The sequence below is a fragment of the Canis lupus genome, chromosome 5, assembly GCF_011100685.1.
Source record: "Canis lupus familiaris isolate Mischka breed German Shepherd chromosome 5, alternate assembly UU_Cfam_GSD_1.0, whole genome shotgun sequence".
Taxonomy (NCBI): Eukaryota; Metazoa; Chordata; class Mammalia; order Carnivora; family Canidae; genus Canis; species Canis lupus.
In genome coordinates, this window is record NC_049226.1 from 41,360,873 (window position 1) to 41,383,698 (window position 22,826).

Sequence of the window (22,826 nt, forward strand, 5' to 3'; positions counted from 1 at the left end):
GCACACAACATGCCTGTACCTTGAGTGGACACATCCTAAAAATTCAGAAGATGTAAACATTAGTCTATAAAAGTCTACACCGACTGCTCTATTTCTCCCAAAGCTGTAGGATCCTTCACATGGACAGTTCTTAACTGGACCATGTTCTCCCACATACCTAAGTCTGTCTCATCCTCTGGGGCTTCTCTCTGGATGGACCCACTTCCCTGCCCTATCAACACACTTGCTGTTGCTCTCCTATCCTTTCTTTTTTTTTTTTTAGATTTTATTTATTTATTCATGAGAGACAGAGAGAGAGAGGCACAGAGCCACAGGCAGAGGGAGAAGCAGGCTCCATGGAGGGAGCCCAATGTGGGACTCGATCCCGGTACTCCAGGATCACACCCTGGGCCAAAGGCAGGCGCTAAACCGCTGTGCTACCCAGGGATCCCTCTCCTATCCTTTCTATCTCAACTGGGAATCATATTCAGGTAAATTCTATTCTGTATTGTTTCCTGGATTTTTTATAGTCTGTATGCTTCTTGTGTATAACTTTAAAGAAAATAGGCAAACTCTTTTATATTTCTCTCTTTCAAAAATACTTAAATTTATTTTCATTACTGAGAGCCAGGGTTAATTGTGGGAGGACAGATGCATAGACCAATGAAGGACTAGAAGGACTAGAAATAAACACAAACGTATATGGACGAATTTTTGGTTTTTTTTGACAAAGCCATTCAGTTGGGAAATAGCCTTTTCAACAAATGGTGTTAGAACCACTAGATACCATATCCAAAAAAACAAAGTTACACCCCTACTTCACACCATATACTAAAATTAACTCCAAATGGATCAACCTAAATATAAGATCTAAAAATTATAAGACTCTCAGAAGAAAACACAGAGGTAAATCTTAATGGCTCTGGATTTGATGCTTTCTTAGGGCAAAACCATGAATAACGAAAAAAAAAAAAGAGATAAACTGGACTTCATCAAAGTTAAAACATTTGGGCATCAAAAGACAGTATCAAGATAGTGAAGAGACAAACTACAGAATGGTGGGAAATATCTGTAAATCATATACCTGGTAAGAGGTTAGTGTCCAATATATAATAAGAACTAAATAAAATGGTAAACAGCCCAATTAAAAAATGGGCTCCTCAGTCCTTACAGCACGCAGCTCTTGATCTCAGGGTTGTGAGTTCAAGCCCCATGTTGGATGCAGAGGTTACTTAAATAAATAAACATTTTTTAAAAAGCATAAAGAAGATATGCAAATGGTCAATAAACACATGAAAAGATGCTCAACATCATTAGGGGAATACAAATCAAACTATAATGAGATGCCACTTTATAACCACAATAACCACTAGAATACCTATAATCAAAATGTAAGTCAGTATGTATGTGAAGAAATTGCAAATCTTATATACTCCTGATTAGAATGTAAACTGCTGCAGGCACCATTGAAAACAGTTTGGCAGTTCCTCAAAAAGTTAAATACAGAATTATCATATGACCATGTAATTCCAATCCTAAGTATTTATCTGAGAAATGAAATATATGGCCACGATAAATGCCTATGTCCACTTAAAAACTTATACAAGAGGGGCGCCTGGGTGGTTTAGTCGGTTAAGCATCTGACTCTTGATTTCAGCTCAGATCATAATCTTAAAGTCGTGAGATCGAGTCCTGTGACTCCCAGCGTGGAGCCTCCTTGAGATTCTCCCTATCTTTCTGCCTCTTTCCCCCTGCTCACACATGCATATACTTCTTGCTTGCTCAAGAAAGAAAGAAAGAAAGAAAAGAAAGAAAAGAAAGAAAAGAAAGAAAGAAGGAAAGAAGGAAGGAAGGAGCGAGCTTATACAAGAATGTTCACAGCAGCACTATTCACAATAGTCAAAAAGTGGCAACAATCCAAATGTTCATCAACACATGAATGGATAAACAAATAGTGGTATGTACATACGGTGGAATATTATTCAGTCTTCAAAAGGAATGAGGTCCTAATACACATTACTGCATTGATGAACCTCAAAAGCATTAAGCTAAGTGAATAAAGCCAAACACAAAAAGGTTGCATGCTGCATGATCCCAGGTACATGAAATGTCCAGTACAGGCAAATCCAGAGCCAAAGAGCACATGAGTAGCTGCCAGGGAATAGGGGGAGGGAGGAATGGTAAGTAGTTACTTAATGAGTACAGGGTGTTCTTCTGGAGTATGACAAAGTTTTGGAACTAGACAAAGGATACAGACAGTTATACAACACTGACTGTACTAAATCCCACCAAATTGTCTTAAACTGGTTAATTTTATGTTACATGGATTTCACCTCAATGAAAAAAAAAAACTGAATATGTCTACTCATCTAGACTACCTAATGAAACCAATACTAACAAATAGCTAGAATCTAGAATACAAAACAGCATGCCTGTAGCTCAGAAAACAACACACACATAAAACCAGTGAAGAACAAAGTACATTAGCGCCTTTTCATAAAAAAGGAAATTATACAAAGAGATGTTCAACTTCTTACATCATAAGAGATCTATCCATCAAAGTGATGCCAAGACACCACAGTGCATTCAACTAGCAAATACTGTAAATTCTGGTAACCTAAGTGTTGAAACAAGACGGATCCACAGAGCATCTGATTTACTGCTGGGGGGGGATGAAAGTTGGCGTAACTGCTTTGGGAAAAATCAAACACTCACATGCCATTTCACCTTGCAAAACTACACTAGGTATGTGACCGTGATATACTTCTGCTTGTGTGCCACAGGAGACACAGACAAGAGTGCTCACAGGAGCACAATCACAACGGCAACACCCTTACAAGTAAACTGTGGTAAAGCTGCACGGTGAGTAGTTCTCAATAGTTCAAATGAATGCACTGTGACCCTCAACCTGGAAGAAGCTTACTAATGCAACATAAAGTGAAATATTCCCCCAAAATCGCACAATTTGATTATTTTTCTAATAAAATTAAAAAATATCTATCTTACATGTTTTTGTCTTGGAATAGTCTCTCTATGTGTACAAAGATATAAGACCATATATAAAGGAAATTAATTTTTTTTTTTTTTTTTTTTTTTTTTTTTATGATGGTCACAGAGAGAGAGAGAGAGAGAGAGAGAGAGAGAGGCAGAGACACAGGCAGAGGGAGAAGCAGGCTCCATGCACCGGGAGCCCGTTGTGGGATTCGATCCCGGGTCTCCAGGATCGCGCCCTGGGCCAAAGGCAGGCGCCAAACCGCTGCGCACCCAGGGATCCCTATATAAAGGAAATTAAAAGAGGAAACAAGATTCAAGATGGTAGCTCCCTCAGTGGGAGGAGGTAGGGGGGATGTGACACAAAAGAACCACGCTAGTGGATATCAGTTATGATGCATCAAGTTTTCTTGCTGAGTGGTAAGATCCTGGATGCTGACCACTACAGACAGATGGACAGATAGCAAGGAAGAGCAATAGATATGAAATGAGGGCCAGGTCTATACATGGACCAATGATGAGAGTTATGTGCCATGATCACAACTAGTCCGGTCCTAGGTACCTGAGGCCCCAAAGAAAACACAGCAATTTTAAGAGCTTAGCAAAACAAAGAAACTATAGATTAGAAATTTTAAAATATACTGAATTACATTTATTAAAGTAAATAGTACTTCATTATTTTATTACTATATTTTAAACAGGCTCCATGCGAGGCTCAGTGGAGCCCAACACAGGGCTTGAATTCATGATCCTGAGATCAAGAGTCAGATAGATATTAATCAACTGAGCCACTCAGGCATCCCAGGAAATATTCAAGCAGAATACACTAAGTTTTAATCCTTTACAGACTGCCCAGGGAAATGGAAATGTATCTTTTCAACCTTAAACAGAATGTTAAAATGCAGAAGTTTGAGCCAGCTCACCTCTTCTTGAATATACTGTAGTAAGAAGGGAGAAGCTCTTAAATTATCAACAGGAATATTGAAGAAGCCTTGAATTTCCTTCTGGTGTAAATCCATAGTAATGAGATGGGTTAGACCTTTGGAAACAAAGCAGACAAAAACACGAGTGGTCAAATAACCAGTCGATATGTACGAACTAAGCATATATAAAACACAATACTATATATAATAGCTATTTAAAAATTGCTTTCTCATCAAAAAGACTTAGTGTCTTTATTTCTCAGATGTTTTAGTTCAATAAGACGATGAGAATAGAAAACCTATATAGTGGTCTCTACCTGTGTCCCTAACACAGGGCTCTTAGCTAAAACCCTTGTAAATTCCTAAGTGATAAGGGCACCAAAAGAACCTTTTGTTCTAATGAGGGGACTCTGGGTGGGCTCTTGGATGAGGAGACCAAGAAAGACCATGCTGTGATTAAAGGTTTAGCACCAAAAAAAAAAAAAAAAAAAAGGTTTAGCATCTTCAGCCCCCACCTCCCATTCTCCAGAGACTGAAGAGGGGCTGGGAATGGAGTCAATGATTGATTGCGCCTACGTGATGAGGCAGAGCCTTGGGAGAGAGGGGGGGCACCAGGTTGGTGAACAGGTGGAGGCTCTGGGCAAGTGGTGCATGCTGAGAGGTCAAGGGCTCTGCAGCCCTCCCCACATCCTGTGCCCTCGTATCTCTTCTATCACTTGTATTCTTTATCATATGCTTTTACAATAAAGTGGCAAACAGTGAGTGAGTAGTTCCCCGGAGTTCTGTGAGCTGCTCGAGCAAATTAATTGAATCCGACATGTGGGTCTTGGGAATCTGTGATTTACAGCAGATTGGCCAGATGCAGAGGTGACAATCTGGCCTTGCAGCTAGCATGGGTGAGTGGGGCAGGGGCAGGTTATGGGACTGAGCCCTTAACCTGTGGGATTTGACACTATCTCCAGAATTTAAGTGAATTGTAGGATACTCAGCCAGTGTCATGGAGAATTGCTAGGTGTAGGGAAAACCCCTACACCTTTGGTGACCAGAAGTGTCAGAAGCAATCCCCTTTGTGTGTGAGTAGAAGAGACAAACAGGAGGTGAACTGGGTTTTTCCTTACTCAGAAGGGAAAGAGAGGGATCCCTGGGTGGCGCAGCGGTTTGGCGCCTGCCTTTGGCCCAGGGCGTGATCCTGGAGACCGGGGATCGAATCCCACGTCGGGCTCCCGGTGCATGGAGCCTGCTTCTCCCTCTGCCTATGTCTCTGCCTCTCTCTCTCTCTCTCTGTGTGTGACTATCATAAATAAATAAAAAATTAAAAAAAAAAAAAAAAAAAAAGAAGGGAAAGAGAGGGTGGTTTTTCCACACAGATACATGATTTTCACATCAATTTATAGTCTGAAAATAACAAAGATAATAGTAATGAAGAAATGTCTCTGATAATTCTATTAAAGCAAGTTATATTTCCATGAAGTTTCCTTAATAGGCATAGCAAAGCCATATTAAGATAGATACTTAAGACAAATATTGATCTTAAGACAAACTGCATGGGCCTGTCTCTGGACAAAATGAAGAACCTTCATCCTCACTGGCTCCTTACAGGATACTTGAAATGATCACCAGAATAAGGAAAGTCTAACTGGAAAAGTTTTTTAAAAAGCAGAACTTGGGCAGCCCCGGTGGCTCAGTGGTTTAGCGCCGCCTTCAGCCCAGGGCCTGATCCTGGAGACCCAGGATCGAGTCCCACATCGGGCTCCCTGCATGGAGCCTGGTTCTCCCTCTGCCCCTCTCTCTCTCTCTGTGTCTCTCATGAATGAATAAATAAAACATTAAAAAAAAAAAAAAAAAAAAGCAAAACTTGCCCAGAAGAGAAAGAGAGTCAACCTGGCAGTCCAGCCAGGATCAAGGCCAAAAGAAAAGATGAGCAGAATCTTTCTGGAAGATCCAGTGAGCTAGCCTGCTCCCTTCAGCCAGCTTTTAAAACTCTGAAGACTGTTTAATACATTATACATTAAGGCAGCTGGGCTTCGGGTGTCATCAAATAATGACAAATTTGGGTGTGTGGGTTTTTGAGTGGGTTGTTTTTCTTTTGTTTTGTTTTGTTTTGTTTTTGCCTTCTTTGGAATGCAAAAAAAATAGACACAAACTCTATTTCACAGTAAGTGTCTGTGTTCAATGCAGTGATATGGGGCTGTTTTGTCCTTTCCCCTCTGTACCAGTGCTCTGGGATATGTGGCTTCTAGAGTTGCATACAAACACACACACACACACACACACACACACGCCCACATGGTTACACACACATGTAATAACTCTGAAGGTTATGAGAAGGTTATTTAGAAACAAGAGGGGATGCCTAGGATGTGACCTGAAAACGCACCACACAAAATAGTGCACATGGTTTGCAAAATATGCCAATCCACCCTGGGAAGAGACTAAAATAAAAGTTGCCATGTTAAGAGTGCTCGGTTCTAAAATGCCCTTTTCCCCTTCAAAAACAACTTAAATGTGATTGTAACTTGTTGTTTTAATATAATTCTTTAAACAAAGAACTTAGGGAAAAATAAGTCACTCTCCTTAACTTTGTTTTAGGTTGTGGGGAACAGAAGAGAATTCTCTGTGTTTTCTCATTGTAACTTAGCGGTCTTAAAAAATGGTCTTTTTTCTGTTCCACATTCTAATTTAGTTAAGAAAATGGTTTACACTTTCCAAGGTAAACATAAAATGCCCTGGCCCCCAATAAATGTCATGTATCTGCCATTCTCACCAGCTTTGCACATCATCGAAGCCAGCAATTTAGAAACAATGGAGCCTCTTTTTCTCATCTTGCACTGTTTGCTGTAAGGAAAGTAGGGAATCACGCCGATAATGCTTTTGGCACAAGAGGTCTTACACGCGTACACCATAATCAGGAGCTCCATGATGGTGGTGTTCACATCCCTGCATTTCAAGAAAGAAAATCCCAGCAAGGAACATAAGACATGTGTTTAACATCTCCCTGTTCCCACAAAGTAGCAGCAATGTGCTATGTGTGCCTCTACAGCCTTAAGGCTCGAGACACAGAAAAGGCACAAACGAATTCGAATTCCCACATTCCCCTCACAGCTACTGACCTACTTCCTTTTTCCCTGTAAAAACTACTCAGTCAGAAGAGAGCCTTCCATGAGCTCCCACCCTCCAAGTTGGCCAGCCCTTCACTATCAGGCAGAGAAAACTTTCTACACCAGTTACTCTGCAATTAGGCCTCACAATGACACCCTAAGCACCCCTCGCCCTCCTCTCCACTCCTGCCTACTGGAAGATAGGCTCCAGTAATTCTCCCTCTTGCCTCTGCCATCAATTCTGTACACTCCCTGGGCTTGTACCCATCGGACTATAAACTCTGTTGTTGCATTAGAAACGACTGGTGACCACTCTTCCCACTGGCCTATTTCTTCCCTCCCCTGTGTATACATCTCAAGAGAGTTGTCTACACTCAGATATCTCCGGTTCACCTCATCTTGCCTCTTTCAAACGCATTCCAATCTGGGTCCTCAATGACCTCCATGCACCTAGATCCAAGGACAGTTCTCCTCTCACCTGAGTGTCCACAGCTGCTTGCCCAGCTTCACCCACTGGGCTTCTAGGACTTCCTTGCTGTTCACCTGGCTTCTTCTGCAGCTTCCCCTCCTCCCCACCTTCCTAACACTCATTCATTTGCACCTCTCTTCGACCTCCCCTCATCCCTTGGGCTTCTCATCTAATTTCACAGCTTCTAGAAGTTGGAGACTCAAGGTCACAGTCTCAGTCCAAGCTTCTCAACTCCAGTCTAGCAAATCCAACCACTACCTGACAATGGTGCCACTCAAGTGTCTGTCAAGACCCCTCAAAACTGAACTGCTCTTTGCCTCCCAAAGCCTGCTTCATCATAAAACCTTTTCCATAGCAGTAGATGGCGACACTCCTCCTTCAGTTTACTCAGGACAAAAAAAGAGGTGCCCCCTTCACTGTTCTTGTCTCCAGAAGGTCACAGCATATCCCCACTGTACTGCTGCACAGGGGCCAGGCCAGGTGTGCTCTGTGTCAAGCCAGTGACAGGCGCAGTCTGCCACCACAGGCCTCCCTGTTCTTTAGCGGTCCCTCTGCTGCTTGTTCTCCTCAGGGTGGCTGGCTGGATCTTCAAGTGCAAGTCACATCACACACTCCTCTGCTCAAGATCCAGAAATGCTTTCCCATTTAGCCTACAGCCCCATGATGGCTCCCAAAGCCCTCTATGATTTGCCCGACACCCCACCTCTCTGCTCCCCCTCTCATGCCCTCCGCCCCCCAGTCTGGTCACACTAGACATCATGTCAGTCCTCACTCACACTGAGACCCCTTGGGGCTCTCCCCAACTGGAAAGTGCTCCTCCCTGGCTGGCCACCTGGCTTCTGCCCCTACCTTCTCCTGTCACCTCCTTGCTGAGGCCTGCCTGGCCTGCCCTCTCTCTACTCCCTCCCTACATCACTCCCAATCCCCTGCCACACTGTTGAGGTCTTTGTCAGCTTCTGACAAACTGGATGATCAGTAGATACTCAGTTACTAAGTCAATAAGTATATAGTTAACTAATTGCATGTCTCAGAAAATAGACTCCATGAAGCCAAGGGTCTTTATCTGTTTTGTTTTTAAGATTTTTATTTGTTTATTCATGAGAGACACAGAGAAAGAGACAAAGACAGGCAGAGAGAGAAGCAGGCACCCTGTGGGGAAGCCCGATGCAGGACTCAATCCTAGGACGCCTGGATCATGACATGAGCCAAAGGCTGATGCCCAACCACTGAGCCACCCAGGTGCATCGGTCTTTATCTGTTTTAATCATTCACGCATCTTGAACACCTGAAATAGTGACTGGCATGCAGCTGACGTTCAATCAGTGTTTGTTAATGAATGAATGAGTGAAAGGAAACCCAGAACATGTGGGTGACTGGGTTATATGTTAATATCTGACCTGGTCTCACAAGAGTGAAAAGCAGACTTTCAGGAAAGCACTGTCTGTGAAAGGGTAGAAGGAGAGGACCCAACAGTGGGCACAGAATTACACCAAGGGCCCCACGCCATACTACAAGGGCACCATTTTTCTGGAGCTGCTGACAGGCTTACCAGCACTAACCTCAAGTCATGAACTTGTCTGAATGACTGGATAAATGGAGCCAAGAGCAGCATTCTCTTCATTTAAAACTTTTCTGATACTTTTAGTGCCCACTGTTAATCTGTCCTAAAATGAAAGATAACACGTATCTGACAACATCAAATCTCAACATTAACTATTTCATAAACACCCGATGTCCAGGCTCTCTGGCAAGATGAAGTGAGTTCACACAAGGTCATGGTTCGGAACAATGAAAAATGAGACATGCAGGCAGTTTTAGCTAAGGGAATAAGAAACCAACAAAAGGCAAGGGCAGAATAGTAAGTGTTGAAATAAACCAAATAGAAATAAAAGGACAGGAATGGATGGACCTGGAAACAGGAAGGACTATATGAGTCATGCTGCTGAAGCCCTGAATTCTAAGTCCAATTTGGCCTATAAGGCTCACTTATCCCCTTGTGTAACATAAGCGACTTCTCTGCATTCATCCAAATGGATTCACACGTGTCTGTGAGGAGATAAAAGCACTGCAGACAGCCAGGAGCAACCTAAGTTATTTTGTGCTCTGCGCTATCCCCACCCCAATGTCAGGAGGGGTAGAGTAGCTGTGGGCACAGGGAGTCCTCCACTAGCACCCCAGCCCTTCAGCCATCTGGGTAAAGAAGGTGGTGGCAGGGGTTCTGAGAACTGGGAGCTTCCTAGCCCAGGTCTGCCAAGAATGCTAAGTGGCACAGAAGAAATGAAAACAAGGGAACTTCGGCAAAGGCAAGCCACCCCCTCCCTTCAAGGCACACACACTCCCGGGAGGGCATGGGATGCAATGACAAGTCCCCTTTAACTCCTCTTCCTGGAAGAGCCAGGTGGCTACAAGATCTCATCCCCATGAACCAAAGACCTGGACAGATGTTCAAAATGTAGATGAAAGTATGTGTGTCCCAAGTCTAAATTCTCCTGAAACTTGGCTCTTGTTCCCCTTCTTTGGTATTTATTATACATATAAACACGCAGCAAAATTAGAATCTCTAAGCTAAAAAATTATGCCCTACACAAACTGATCTCCAGACATTATTAAGAATCACTCTGAGTGAAGAACTTTCAAATACAGAGGCATTTGGGGATATGTATGGACAGAGTGGTCTTTTAAAAAATGACGCAGACCAACCTCATTGCACTGACTCCTCTGCACTCAGATTATACACTTGCAGCCTCAACAATTTCCAGGACACACGTATGTCAAACACCACACCAAAGAGGAATACATATTCCCTCAATACATTCTTTTACCTTCTCAGCTCATTTATCTAAACAACATAAGAAATGGTGATCATTTTTAAATTACCTGCAGCCAGAGCTTTAAAAACCTCAAGTAAATACACAGCTTTCCTCCTACCTTTTTGGGGGGGAACTAGAAGAGCTTCCCTGGGAGTTTTACAAAATTCTGGTTGAGAGGCAATATAATGGGTTCTGTTCTCATTAAGAACCTCTACTCCAATACTTGGTTACTTCCACCATTCAAAAACATGGAACAAACACGTAAAAGTCAGCAGTTAGGTCAGAAAAATTAGCAGAATACGACACACCAATTTCCAAATGATCATAATTCTTCCTGTCTAGTCAGCTGCTATTATTTTAAACGCTCATGCCTAGAAAGAAAAACCCAGAGAACAACATCGTATCTATTGGATAAGGACTCACTTTGAGACAGTCTGGATGATGAAAACATCTTTTCCCCTCACGGATTCTTGAATCTGCACTCTTGTTTCTGGCAGGAAAAGGAAAGAAGTGAGGGGGGTAAAAAAAAGACACAATTTACATTTTTGAAAATATGTACATCAAAAAATCTGCTTCATCCCTAATGTTATAAAATATGAAACTGGAACTGTTAAACTCATGAGGCTTTAGATGCTATAAAGGATAACGAGCACACTGGAGTTAATCACACTTTTTTTTTTTTTTTTAACTTTTTTTAGAGAAAGGGAGAAAGGGAGGGGAGAGGGAGACAGAGAATCTCAAGCAGGTTCCACGCCCAGTGCAGAGTCTAACCCTGGGCTCGATCTCACAACCCTGAGATCACAACCTGAGACAAAATCAAGAGTCAGATGCTTAACCAACTGAGTCACCCAGGCCCCCCAACCACACTTTTAAAACATGTCGGGTTACATTACGTGCTTCAGAAAGAATTCAATTTCTGACTTGGAACAAGTAAATCTACCCTTCTTACTTCTCTTATCCAGGCAGTGAGTGTTGTGCCACACTGAGCACAGTATCTCTATGGGAAATCACATATTCAGTCATAAAACCAGCAACAATTAAGAATTTATTAGACAATAAATGTTATAACAATGCTGTGAGAGTAAAGACAAATAAGGTCCAATAACCCTACTCTCAAAAAACTTGCGATCAGCCACAATTAGACAAATACAGAATGAGACATTCTTCAAAGTCAATGTCCTGGGAAGAAAAGAACAGTTCTAGATTAGAATAAAAAACATTATTACTTGAGCCAAGAATCCTGGTTTGGAAAAAAAAAAGACAAAACAGCTATAAAAGGCTCTTCAGGACAAGGGAAATTTGAATACAGATTACTAGATATTAGATAATTAGAGAATGGTTGTTAATTTCTTTGAGTATGAGAACAACACTGTATTCATGCAGGAGAAAATACTTATTCTTGAGACGCATGGTCAAGCATTTGGGGCTTAAGTGACCTGACACCTGCAACTCACTTTCAAAAGGTTCCACACAGGGGTGCCTGGGTGGCTCAGCGGTCTGGTGCCTGCCTTCGGCCCAGGGCATGATCCTGGAGTCCTGGGATACAGTCCCATATCGGGCTCCCTGCATGGAGCTTGCTTCTCCCTCTGCCTGTGTCTCTGCCTCTTTCTCTGGGTCTCTCATGAATAAATAAATAAAATCTTTAAGAAAAGAAAAAAGGTACCACACATATTCATATTGCAAAATGTTACCTGTTGAATCCAAGCAGCAGACATGCATATGGATATTCACTGCACTATTCTTTGAACTTTTTTATAGGTCTGAATATTTTCATTAAAAATGTTGGAAAAGGGATCGCTGGGTGGCGCAGCGGTTTAGCGCCTGCCTTTGGCCCAGGGCGCGATCCTGGAGACCCGGGAACGAATCCCACGTCAGGCTCCCGGTGCATGGAGCCTGCTTCTCCCTCTGCCTGTGTCTCTGCCTCTCCCTCTGCCTGTGTCTCTGCCTCTCTCTCTCTCTCTGTGTGACTATCATAAATAAATAAAAATTAAAAAAAAAAAAATGTTGGAAAAAACAGGGCAGCCCAGGTGGCTCAGCGGTTTAGCGCCGCCTTCGGCCCAGGGCGTGATCCTGAAGTCCTGGGATACAGTCCCGCATCGGGCTCCCTGCATGGGAGCCTGCTTCTCCCTCTGCCTGTGTCTCTGCCCCTCTCTCTCTCTCTCTGTCTCTCATGAATAAATAAATAAAATCTTTTTCAAAAAGTTGGAAAAAACAAAATACATGTTTACAAAGGAATATGGTACCAAGGAAAGAAAATGAGCTTTAGAATCAGGGAGACCTGGGCTTAAACCCTGACTCCCCTACTTTGGGACCTCATATGTAACATTATCCCTCAACGCAGCAGTTCCTTAGTATCTGGTAACAGTGAGGAATGCACAAATGTCAGTTCCTGCCTTCCTTCACAATAAACACCAACTACTTTCTCTGCCCTCATTCATGAACCTGGAGGGTGGGCCAACCTCCTCCTGGGCCTTCCACCACCAGCTCTCCCTACCCCCCCTTCCCAGACTACACAAAGGACATCACGCAATCCCCTTTGGCAGTAGACCCTTCTCCAAACTCTCCCTGCAGGTTTTTTTTAATTACACATTTTTCCTATGGAAGCCACATGGGAGATCTTGGGAGACAGGAAAGAGAAGGCAGTAATGGAGAAATAAATACTGGAAAAAGAGTTTTGTGCCTTTTCATCAAAGTGTCTTTAAGTTCTCTATTTAAGTAATTGACAAAATCCTAGAGGCACCAGGCTGGTTCAGTTGGTGGAGTGTGCCACTTCTGATTTGGGGACTATGAGTTTGAGCCTCATGTTGGGTGTAGAGATTGTTTAAAAATAAAATCTAAAGGGATGCCTAGGTGGCTCAGATGGTTAAGAGCCTGACTTCAGCTCAGGTCATGATTTCAGGGTCTTGGGATCGAGCCCGTCAGACTCCATGCTCAGCAGAGAGTCTGCTTGTCCCTCTCCCTCTGACCCTCCCCTTGCTTGTGCTCACTCTTTCTCTCTCAAATAAGTATTTTAAAAATTAAAAAATAAAAATAAAATCGAAAAATAAAATTAACCCGGAGTCCCAGGATCGAGTCCCACATCAGGCTCCCTGCATGGAACCTGCTTCTCTCTCTGCCTATGTCTCTGCCTCTCTCTCTGTGTGTGTCTCCCACAACTAAATAAATAAAATCTTTAAATAAATAAATAAATATCGACAAAATCCTACAGTGGAGAACGAGAGGGAACCAGCATTTACTGAGCACCTACTATGTGCTAAGGACTTTGTATTGGGCAAATTATCACATTTAATCTTCAAAATAGCCCTAATCATTTGTAGTTTAGAAAAGTTAAATAACTTGCCAAGAATAAGTGGTCTGACCCTCAAGTCCATGCAAGCTTTCCATCGCTTTTCCTAGGGTAATTTCAAATATCCACCATTTCTAGAGAAATCACAAAGATTAAGTAACATATGCTTTCACAACTTGAGACGCTTATGTAATAATATAAATCAATTAACAAAAGCATTTCCTAACAAGCATTTCATGAAGTCTTGTCCATGACAGCTTGAGGGAAATAAGAATCCAGCCAACTGAGGCACCTGGATGCTCAGTCAGGTTAGCGTTCAATTCTTGGTTTTGGCTCAGGTCATGATCTCAGGGTAGTGAGACTGAGCCCTGCATCAGGCTCCATGCTTAGCACAAGGTCTGCTTGAGATTCTCTCTCCCTCTCCCCCTTCCCCTTCCACTTGTACTCTCTCTCCCAAATAAGTAAATAAATCTTAAAAAAAAAAAAGAGAGAGAGAAGAATTAACAACCAATTAATACTGTGGCCACACAGGGTTTTCTCAGCCTGCCCAAAGTGACATAAACTCATATGACTTCTGAGCAGTGTTTCCATTCAGGGTACAGGTTTCATGCATCTCTGCAGTTTTTATTAGAGGTTTGAGAGCTGGAGTCCAAGCTCCCACATACTCTATATACAGCTGGTATCAGTAGGAGCTGGAGCACTACTCTCACCACCTTGCCCACCCAACTTCCTGCAGGCAGGACTAACCAGCCACTCGATCCAATTGTTTCAAGAGTGGAGGATGAAAGACAGAGCCAGCATGGCACATTCCACAAAAAAAAAAAAAATCAATGCAGTGCATGTCTAAGATAGCTCACCTCTGTTAGGTTCCTGGTAAACCTGCACTTTGCCCATCTCCACCCCCAGCCGCCTAGAGAAGAGAAAGGGGGAGAAAAGTTGGAAAGGTAACAGAGATAGTATCTATCCAACACCTTAACTATTTAAGGATGCTTAATAAATTCATTAAAAAGAAGATAAGGCAAAATGAAATAGAGGCACTCTTTTTATAAAATTAAAGCAGATATGCTACTACTAAGTCACTCTGTTATCTAATCCCCCACCCGCCATCCCAGGCCTAACCCAAGAAGGCCTCTGGAGTCCTGCTCAGCCTGCCTCACCGACCATTCCTTGCACCCTCTGCCCTCCTGCCATGCCCCTAGGCTATACCACCATGTCAGAGGTGCACACACCATGGCCTTTGAACATTCTGTCCCCTTGACCCACAGGACTTCTCAATTCACATACCATACCCTGAGTTTAAAAGGTACCCGAGCAACCTGCTCAAATCATTCCTTTCACAGTGTTTTCTTCACACTACCTACCACTGCCTGAAATTTTGTTTTGTTGACTTCCTTCTTGTCTGGTTGTCTACTAAATATAAGAAGGAAGGATCTTGACTGGTTTGTTCACCATGAGTCCCCAATATCTAGATCAAGACCTAGTACACAGAAGGATGTTCAATATTTATCTTTTATTTTTTAATTTAAATTTTGTTAGTTAACATACAGTGCAATGTTGGTTTCTGGAGAATATTTAATAAATAACTAAAACTATACTGAACTATAACCTAGATAAACTATTTTCATACAGAATACACTCCGTTGTTCTTTATACTCAAGTAATTCTGTATATGTGTGGCACCTAACACAATCCCTGGCACTCCTCAAGACTCCCTAAATGTCTGCTGAATGAACATGTAGGGAGTTACAACAGCTTACAAAAAGTTAGCCCTTAATATATAGATAATACACAGGCTAACCACAAAATATCTGCTCTCAAGTTTAACAATCAGTGCTATTCCGATCATCAAATTTAAAACATCACATAATAAATATGGATTGTAATAGTATAATTATAACTCACTCAGCAATCTTCTTTGAGAGCTCCATACATGATGAATTAGAATTTGCTGAAAACAACACCAGACCTCCTTTGGTTATGTTCATCTTGGTTTCTAATTCAGGTGGCGCCACACAAAACATCAAAACCTTCTTGGTTTTCCAATTCTGAGCCTAGGAGGATTTAAAAGTATATTAAGAACTGCCACAGAATATTAAATTCACCTGAATGAACTTTTTTTTTTAAATAGCAAATGACTTAAGCTGAAGGAGATAAGTGTTCACCATCATGGAGTCTTTTATATTACATATATGTATGGATAAAGAAAAAGTTCGTTTGGGCTTTATGGCTCCAAATTTATGGAAATACATTGTTATATGATTTAGTTTTCATGACCACTGGGAATAAATGATAAACTTACAAGAAAGGCGGAGCTGAAGAGCTCAGTGTTTTACTGTTTGCTGCTTAAAGTCAATTATGGACAACCTCCTTTTATTCTCTGACAACAAAATTCCTCCTGGATTAACACACAGAAAAATGGCAGAGCCATTAGCAAGGACATGGACTGATTGACCCTCAAAAATCATGAAGAAATAACCCACCTATGCCCAGCTTTTACTGTAGTCACTATTTATCCCAACACCTCCCCGGGGCCTGCCAGCTGACTCTCTGGGGCCCTGAGCCGGGTCTAAAAGAGACCTTGCCATCTGCATTTTCCTGAACTGAACATAAGGCAGACCAAACAATAACCCTAAGTGGAAGGGAGGTAAGCAGACCACCAATTGATGGGCAGCAGAGCACAAAGAGAAAAGCCCCTGGCCTCAAAATTGTCAGGGCTGAGGCCTTTCACGTGTCCTTCCACCTTCCGATCTCTGAGCTGTGTCCTTATCACCCAAGGACGGTGCAGGACTAGGTGTACCAGCAACAGTCTCGAGGACCATGAGGAACGGGGGCACCTTCCCAGCTAGCCCACTGCACTTCCTCGGTTGTAGCTTTACTTCGATGGCCCCCGCAAGGCCGGTGGAGACTAAGAATGAAGCTGTGTGGATCTTTTCTGCTGTTCTTCAATTTTAATTACACAAGTAATACACAAACACATTCTCCTTGGGAAAAAAAAAAACTGAAACGTGATAGTTTAGGTTAAAGTCACTAGCCCCAATCCCGGGCTCCTTCCCACCCACCCTCCCGGAATGGACAGTTTTTATTAGTTTGATATGGGCACCATCAGACCTTTACACATTCATACATGATCCATCCCTCATAAGAAAATATGATAAGGATATACTTCTAACATAGAAAAAGAATCATCATACAAATTTATCATCTTTTTTGTTAAATGATATATTTTGACAACCCAGGGTTACAAAATATAGGCCCATCGTGTCTTTTCTTAACTGATGCCAGTACTCCATGATGCAGAGATGCCACATTTAGCTGGTCAACATCCTAAACAGGCTTCCTAGTGCACATGTAGGTCTCTCTCTGCAGTAACTGCAAAAAGAGAACCACTGGGTCTTGGGGGTGGTGCAATTTACAGGTATGGACGCACCAGCAGGCTAGGAAAGCATGTTCCCCCACTGATTGCCTCTTATGGGGCATGCCACAAAGGGAAATATGGACTTCAATGAAATTTACCTACAGCCTAATAATTACAAATAAAAACACATACACACATGACCAAAGCTCTAAGGAGACCAAGGAGGACCAGAGATGCCTACCATGAAAAGCAGCTCAGGAGCAAGGATCAGCCAACTACAGCCCATGGGCCAAACCAGATCCCTCCAAATGCTATTTCTGTACATAAAATTGTATTGGAACACAGCCACGTTCACTGTCTACAGTCTACAGATACAATGATAAGAGCTGAGCATCGGCCATAAAGCCAAAACACTGATTATATCTGGCGCTCTACAGAAAGTCTGCTGACCCCTGCTTTATGGCATACTGTGGGGGCAGAGTGGCAGGTTACATGAAAAAAAAAATCCTCAATCCTCAAAGTTGGAAGAGATCTTAAGTACCTTCCAACGCCGTCTCTCAACCAATGTAGGTCTGTGTTTAAGAACACAGGGTACAGGTCTGGAAGATGAAATTCATTCTCCTGTAATTTTAAGTACAACCTTTACAGTCAAAATCGTGTCTGCATCTTGGCTACTTCCCCTTAGCTCACTGAGAGGCCCTGCAAAAATTAATCTCTCAGCCACTGTTCCCTCATCCATACAATATATAAACACAGCCCTTACAGGGTCACTGTAAAATTAATTCTGTACAGCACTTAAAGTGTCCCAAACAGAAGATCTGCTTGGTAAATGGAAGCTACTTAGGCATCAACTTTTAATATTTCAGTTTTCTACTGACCAAGCACAGTAATACACTTGGGGTAGACATCTTTTTACATCCTCCAAACTTCAAGTAAGAAGCTTCTTAAAGTACCATAGTGTCCCTGAGAGGGCTTGGAACACTCAGAATGAAAGCATCTGAGGGTAGAAAGAGCTCTTGCAGGTAAACCCGCCCATCTACAGGACTCCCGCCAAGAAGCCACAGCAGGCAGGTGCTTGAACAGCTCCAGAGCTAGATGCCCATACCCGGAGGGCCCCTCCATTCCAAACACTTCCGTAGAACATGCTAAACTTTCTCTCCCTGCAGTCGCCACCCCCAGATCCTTGTCTTTTCCTTGGTAATCTACAGGAAATGTCAAATTCCCTTGCCGCGTATCTCTAGATGGCTCTCTTACTCCTGGGTACTCTCTGCTCCAGGATACTTCCTGGAGCCTTTCCTTACTGGTCAGTTAATTATTTCTTTTTATTTTTTTTTTTCTGGTCAGTTTAAATGCCCTTCACCACTGACTGTGCTCTCTTTTGAGTCCGTCTTCAGATACCAGGTTTCTATAATTGAAACCTAACTTGAAACCACCCTCAGAATGGCACCAGAAGGGGAGTCCATTTGGAAATGGCTATCGATACAGTCAAGTCCTGTTCAAACCCAAGGGCTGTTGTTAGTTTGGGTTCTCCTTTTCCCTATTGGAAATGCAAGTTGTGCTCTTTATCAAGGTTCAAGAAAAGTGAGCTTTAAAGATCATCCTCAGAAACAGAATCACCAAGATGGAGCTAACAGAAGGCTCATTAGCATAAAGCTACAGGGTGAAGTGGAGCCTCTAAACTAGTTGTTTTTACGTTTATCCTAAATTTGTTCTAGAATGTGTGAGGATTATTTATAACGAGTATGAAAACACACCCTTTCCAGAGAATCTCAGCACCTTTCTAAAAGCAAATCCTACGCCTCTTTGAATGAGATCTGACAACCTGTTAAGTCTCATGAATGATTCCACACTGAAAGACCATTTGGTTTAGATGTGGCCAGCAGTCTTTTCAAAACCACTTCCCCAGGGGCACCTGGGTGGCTCAGTGGTTGAGCATCTGCCTTTGGCTCAGCTCGTGATCCAGGATCCTGGGTCCCTGGATCAAGTCCCGCATAGGGCTCCCTGCAGGGAGCCTGCCTCTCCCCCTGCCTGTGTCTCTGCCTCTCTGTGTCTCTCATGAATAAATAAAATCTTTACACAAATAAAATAAATAAAATAAAATAAAATAAAATAAAATAAACCCACTTCCCTGGATTTTGGACAAGGAAGGCTTGCATTAAAGTGTGATGCTTTCCCTCCAAAGGGTCCACTGTACAAACACCTTTTTATCTAAAGATGCTGGAGTAGGAGTGTGAAGTCTTGGGTCTGCCTTCCACGTTACTAGCTACTGGTCCTCGGGTAGGTCACTTGGCCTCACAGGGCCTGCGCGTCTTCCTTCCTGACAACAGAGATAGATGCTTGGTAAAATCAGCTTCCTCCAGCAGAATTTAGGGTCTGGGACAGCAGAGATTTTTTTTTTTCATTATGTCCTCCACTGTATAAACCAGTGCCTAGTACCTGGCACATGGAAGAAGCTCAGTATTTGTCAAACAACAAACATTTTTGAATAAAAGCCTGACCAGGTTGCAATGATTAATAAATGGAACTAAAAGGCATCATAAAGTACAAAGAATTACTATTTTTATTAGTGATGTACCTCACTTCAAAAACAATTGCTTTATATCTCACTGGTGAAGAGAATTAGTAGGGCAAAACCTAAAGCTGAATTAATCCTCCATGCCTCTGATCCCAGGCACTTTGCTCGTCTCTCTCCATCAGCATGTTTTCTTATGGGCTAACATCATTTTCTGAGTCCTCTGAATTTTGATGACAACTCAACAGAGCAGGGACCAGACAAGGATCCATTTTACACTCGGGGAAATGAGGCTCTGACACGGAAGAAACATGCTCAAGGCTGCATGGCCTCTAAGCTGCAGACATGAGCTCAGTTCCAGTCTGACTTGCAGCACACACAGTTGTGGGGACAGCTCATCTCCCAACAGCACAAAAAATGCCTGGACTCCCCTGCTGATTCTGCATCACAGTGAGCAGGATCCGACATCCACATTTTGAAAAACGTCTACCATAAACAGGCCTTGTTTGGAAAACAATTTATATCTGAGTGTTGAAGAAAGAACACAACACAGAACTTTGATTCAGTATTTCCCCTTTTGGGAATTTACACCAAGAGGAAGAAAGAAAAAGCCACGTTTGTTCAATGATGGTCAGTCACTGCAAGATTTTTTTTTTTAAGGGCAACACTGGGCATGAATGATCGATAATGGGGTAATTAAGTGAAATTCATAATATATTCAAGACAATAGGAACGGTAAACGTCTGGGACAATGCAGAAGTGCTTATGTTAAGTGAATAAGAGCAGAATTTCGTCTCCTCCGATCAAAACTGGGTGACAATGGTTTAGACTGGGTCAGGAAGAAGGGTATGATTTAGTGGAGTTCAATAATGTGGCTGAATTATTTTTATTTGCGCACTGAAATCTTTTAAACATTAGAAATCACACTTCCTCGTGCCCCAAATCCCCATTCTGCATTTCCTTATTTTTTACAAAAGCTACACAACCCAAACTGCGCCAGTATCAAAATAAGGGGGGGGGGGGGGGGATCCTCATCATCAGTGTTAAGATACTAGGGGAAAACATTTTCTAGTAAAAGAATATCTAAAAATCAACATCAAGGTCCTCACTCAACCTCCTCTAGGTGAGTTCTGGGTGGAATTAAAAAAAAAAAAAAAAAAAGACACCAGGTTACGGGGTAAGAGAAGCGCCTGCGAGCAGCGAGGCCAGTCGACTTAAAATCAGGGGCCGCAGATGGCGGGGTTGGAGGCTGGTTTTCTGAGCCGCCCCGGCCGCAGGTCCCGGAATTAGGGCTCGACTCCCCACGGCGCCCGGAGCGGGGGAACCCCGGGGACCGCGCGCCGGCCCGAGCCCCGCGGAGCCCGCGCGGGAGAGGAGGGACGAACGGAGGAGGAGGGGGGGAGGGGGAGGGGGAGGGGGCGGCGGCGGGCGCGAGGCCGGGGTCGCCCTGCTGTCCCCCCCCAGCTGCAGCCCCGGGACCGCGCGACCCGTCCGCCAGCCGGCGCCGGGGGGCTCCCCGCCCCTTGCACCTGCGCCCCGCACTGCCGGAGCCCGCCGGTCCGCGCCGCCGCTCGTCGCTGGCTCCCGCCCTACCTGGCCCCGACCCCAGCCCCGGCCCCGACGCAGCCTCGGCTGCCGAAGGAAGAAAACGCCGTCTCTCCAGGCGGCTTCTCTAGGAGCAAAATGGCGACTCCATGCGCAAGAGCGGCGTCCGCGGCGACTGCGAGGCCCGTGGGCGGGGCCGAGGGCGGGGCCGGGCGCTGGGATTGCGGAGGCACCTGGCTCGGGGTCGTGGGCGGGGCCCGCCCGAGGGGAGGGGCGGGGACGTGGGCGGGGCTGAGCCTCCTCGGGGCAGGGGGCGGCCCTTGCTCCGGGCTAGCCTTCAGGTGGCTGTGAAATTACAGATGTCTGGGCTCCAGTCCTTACCCGCCTGTAACCTTAGGCAAAGTCACTTCACCTCTGAGCCTCGATTTCCTCATCTGAAAAATGGAAATGATAGCAGCATCCACCTCACGGGGCTGTGAGGATTAAAGGACATAGCACCTGCAGGGCTTTTTTAGCTCAGTTCCCGGCATATAGTTAAATGCTCAGTTGTTCCTGTAATTATTTCCTTTCTTCTTTCATTATAAAGCAATCGGTGTTTTTGGTATCTATTGCCCGAATTCTTTATAATTTAAGTATGTTTACCCTTTATTTTATATATATAACATAATAATAGTGACCACGTATGTAGGTAGCATTTACCATGTGTCAGGCTGAGTCCTCTTAAGTGCTTACCATGTATTAACTGTAATTTATTTAATGCTCACAAGAGTATGAAGTAGGCATTTTGATAGCCGTGGTATCTGAAACACCGACGCTGAATGGCTTGACATATGACTAAGCGGACGAGAATTGCAATCCAGGAAGCCTGGCACCAAACCCTGCACTACGCTGAACCGACACCACACTGCATCTCCAACTCTGCTTTGGATTTTTCACAAGCGTGAAATCATTCACTGAAGGTTGGGCACCTCTTATTTTACAATTGAGGAATACAAGCATACAATTTATGAGTTATAAATTGTGTGATAGTTCATGAAATGGAGTCATTTAAGACATCTCCTTTGCCTGACAACTTTACAGGGATATACTTCTGCAAAGAGCGAGGCCTTTGAGCCCACAGTTACGTTTTGGAACAAAACGGAATCTTCTCCAAACAGACCTTTGCTAGATTTTCTTCACTTCTGCACTGTGATCGACCACCTGCCTGCTTGGGCCAGAAGCATGGGATCCACCCTTCACGCCACTTGTTACCCAAGAATGGATCTGACCAATCAGGACAGCTCATCTCTCTCAGCTCGCTGATTGGCTCCAAGGATAGGCCGCTGAGCCAATGGGAGCCCAGGAGACACGATCTGCAGCCGCGTGGGGAATTGTGGCTGGATGCCTTGCATCTTGCCACCTGTCAGGATACCTGCAGGGGAACCGCCAGAAGAGATGCTGAGAGTGGAAGAGAGGAGAGGGAATATAGAAGGGCCCCAACTATATGGGTTTAGGCTGCATGTGAAGTCAGTAGTTCCCTGGACATGTCAATACATGTCAATACAGCCAATAAATTTCTCCCCTCCACCCTCTTAAACCAGTGTGGATTGGGTTTCTATCATTCACAGGGGGCGTGTTCTCCTCTACTTGCTTATTGTTCTTTCTCACCAGCCTGCTTCTCCATCTCTGAACTACAGGGCCTTTGCACATGCTGTTCCTGCCTCCTTGAATGTACTTCCTTCTGCAGTCATCTCCCCCATCAACTCCTACTGAAACTGTATCTCAGCTCAGTTGTCACTTTCAAGCCTTCCCTAAACCCTCCCCCCAATTTGCTTCATGTTCTTTTCTTTCATTAAACTTATCATGATTGATAATTATG

General features: G+C 43.6%; 1 protein-coding gene across 4 annotated transcripts in view; it reads right to left on the minus strand.

Moving 5' to 3' along the window:
• PRPSAP2 (phosphoribosyl pyrophosphate synthetase associated protein 2) overlaps positions 1 to 21,158 on the minus strand; it is a 48,851-nt gene extending 27,693 nt beyond the window's left edge. The window contains exons 1-7 of one of the 4 annotated variants that reach the window (XM_038537079.1): positions 21,017 to 21,152; positions 15,856 to 15,951; positions 15,459 to 15,607; positions 14,414 to 14,466; positions 10,694 to 10,760; positions 6,658 to 6,830; positions 3,894 to 4,009 (exon numbers count right to left, since the gene is read on the minus strand). In XM_038537079.1, coding sequence (XP_038393007.1) covers positions 3,894 to 4,009; positions 6,658 to 6,830; positions 10,694 to 10,760; positions 14,414 to 14,466; positions 15,459 to 15,577 — 528 coding nt within the window. In that variant the 5' untranslated portion in view covers positions 15,578 to 15,607; positions 15,856 to 15,951; positions 21,017 to 21,152. The other 3 variants (XM_038537078.1, XM_038537080.1, XM_038537081.1) reach the window with 3 other exon arrangements.
• Positions 21,159 to 22,826: the final 1,668 nt, after the last annotated feature.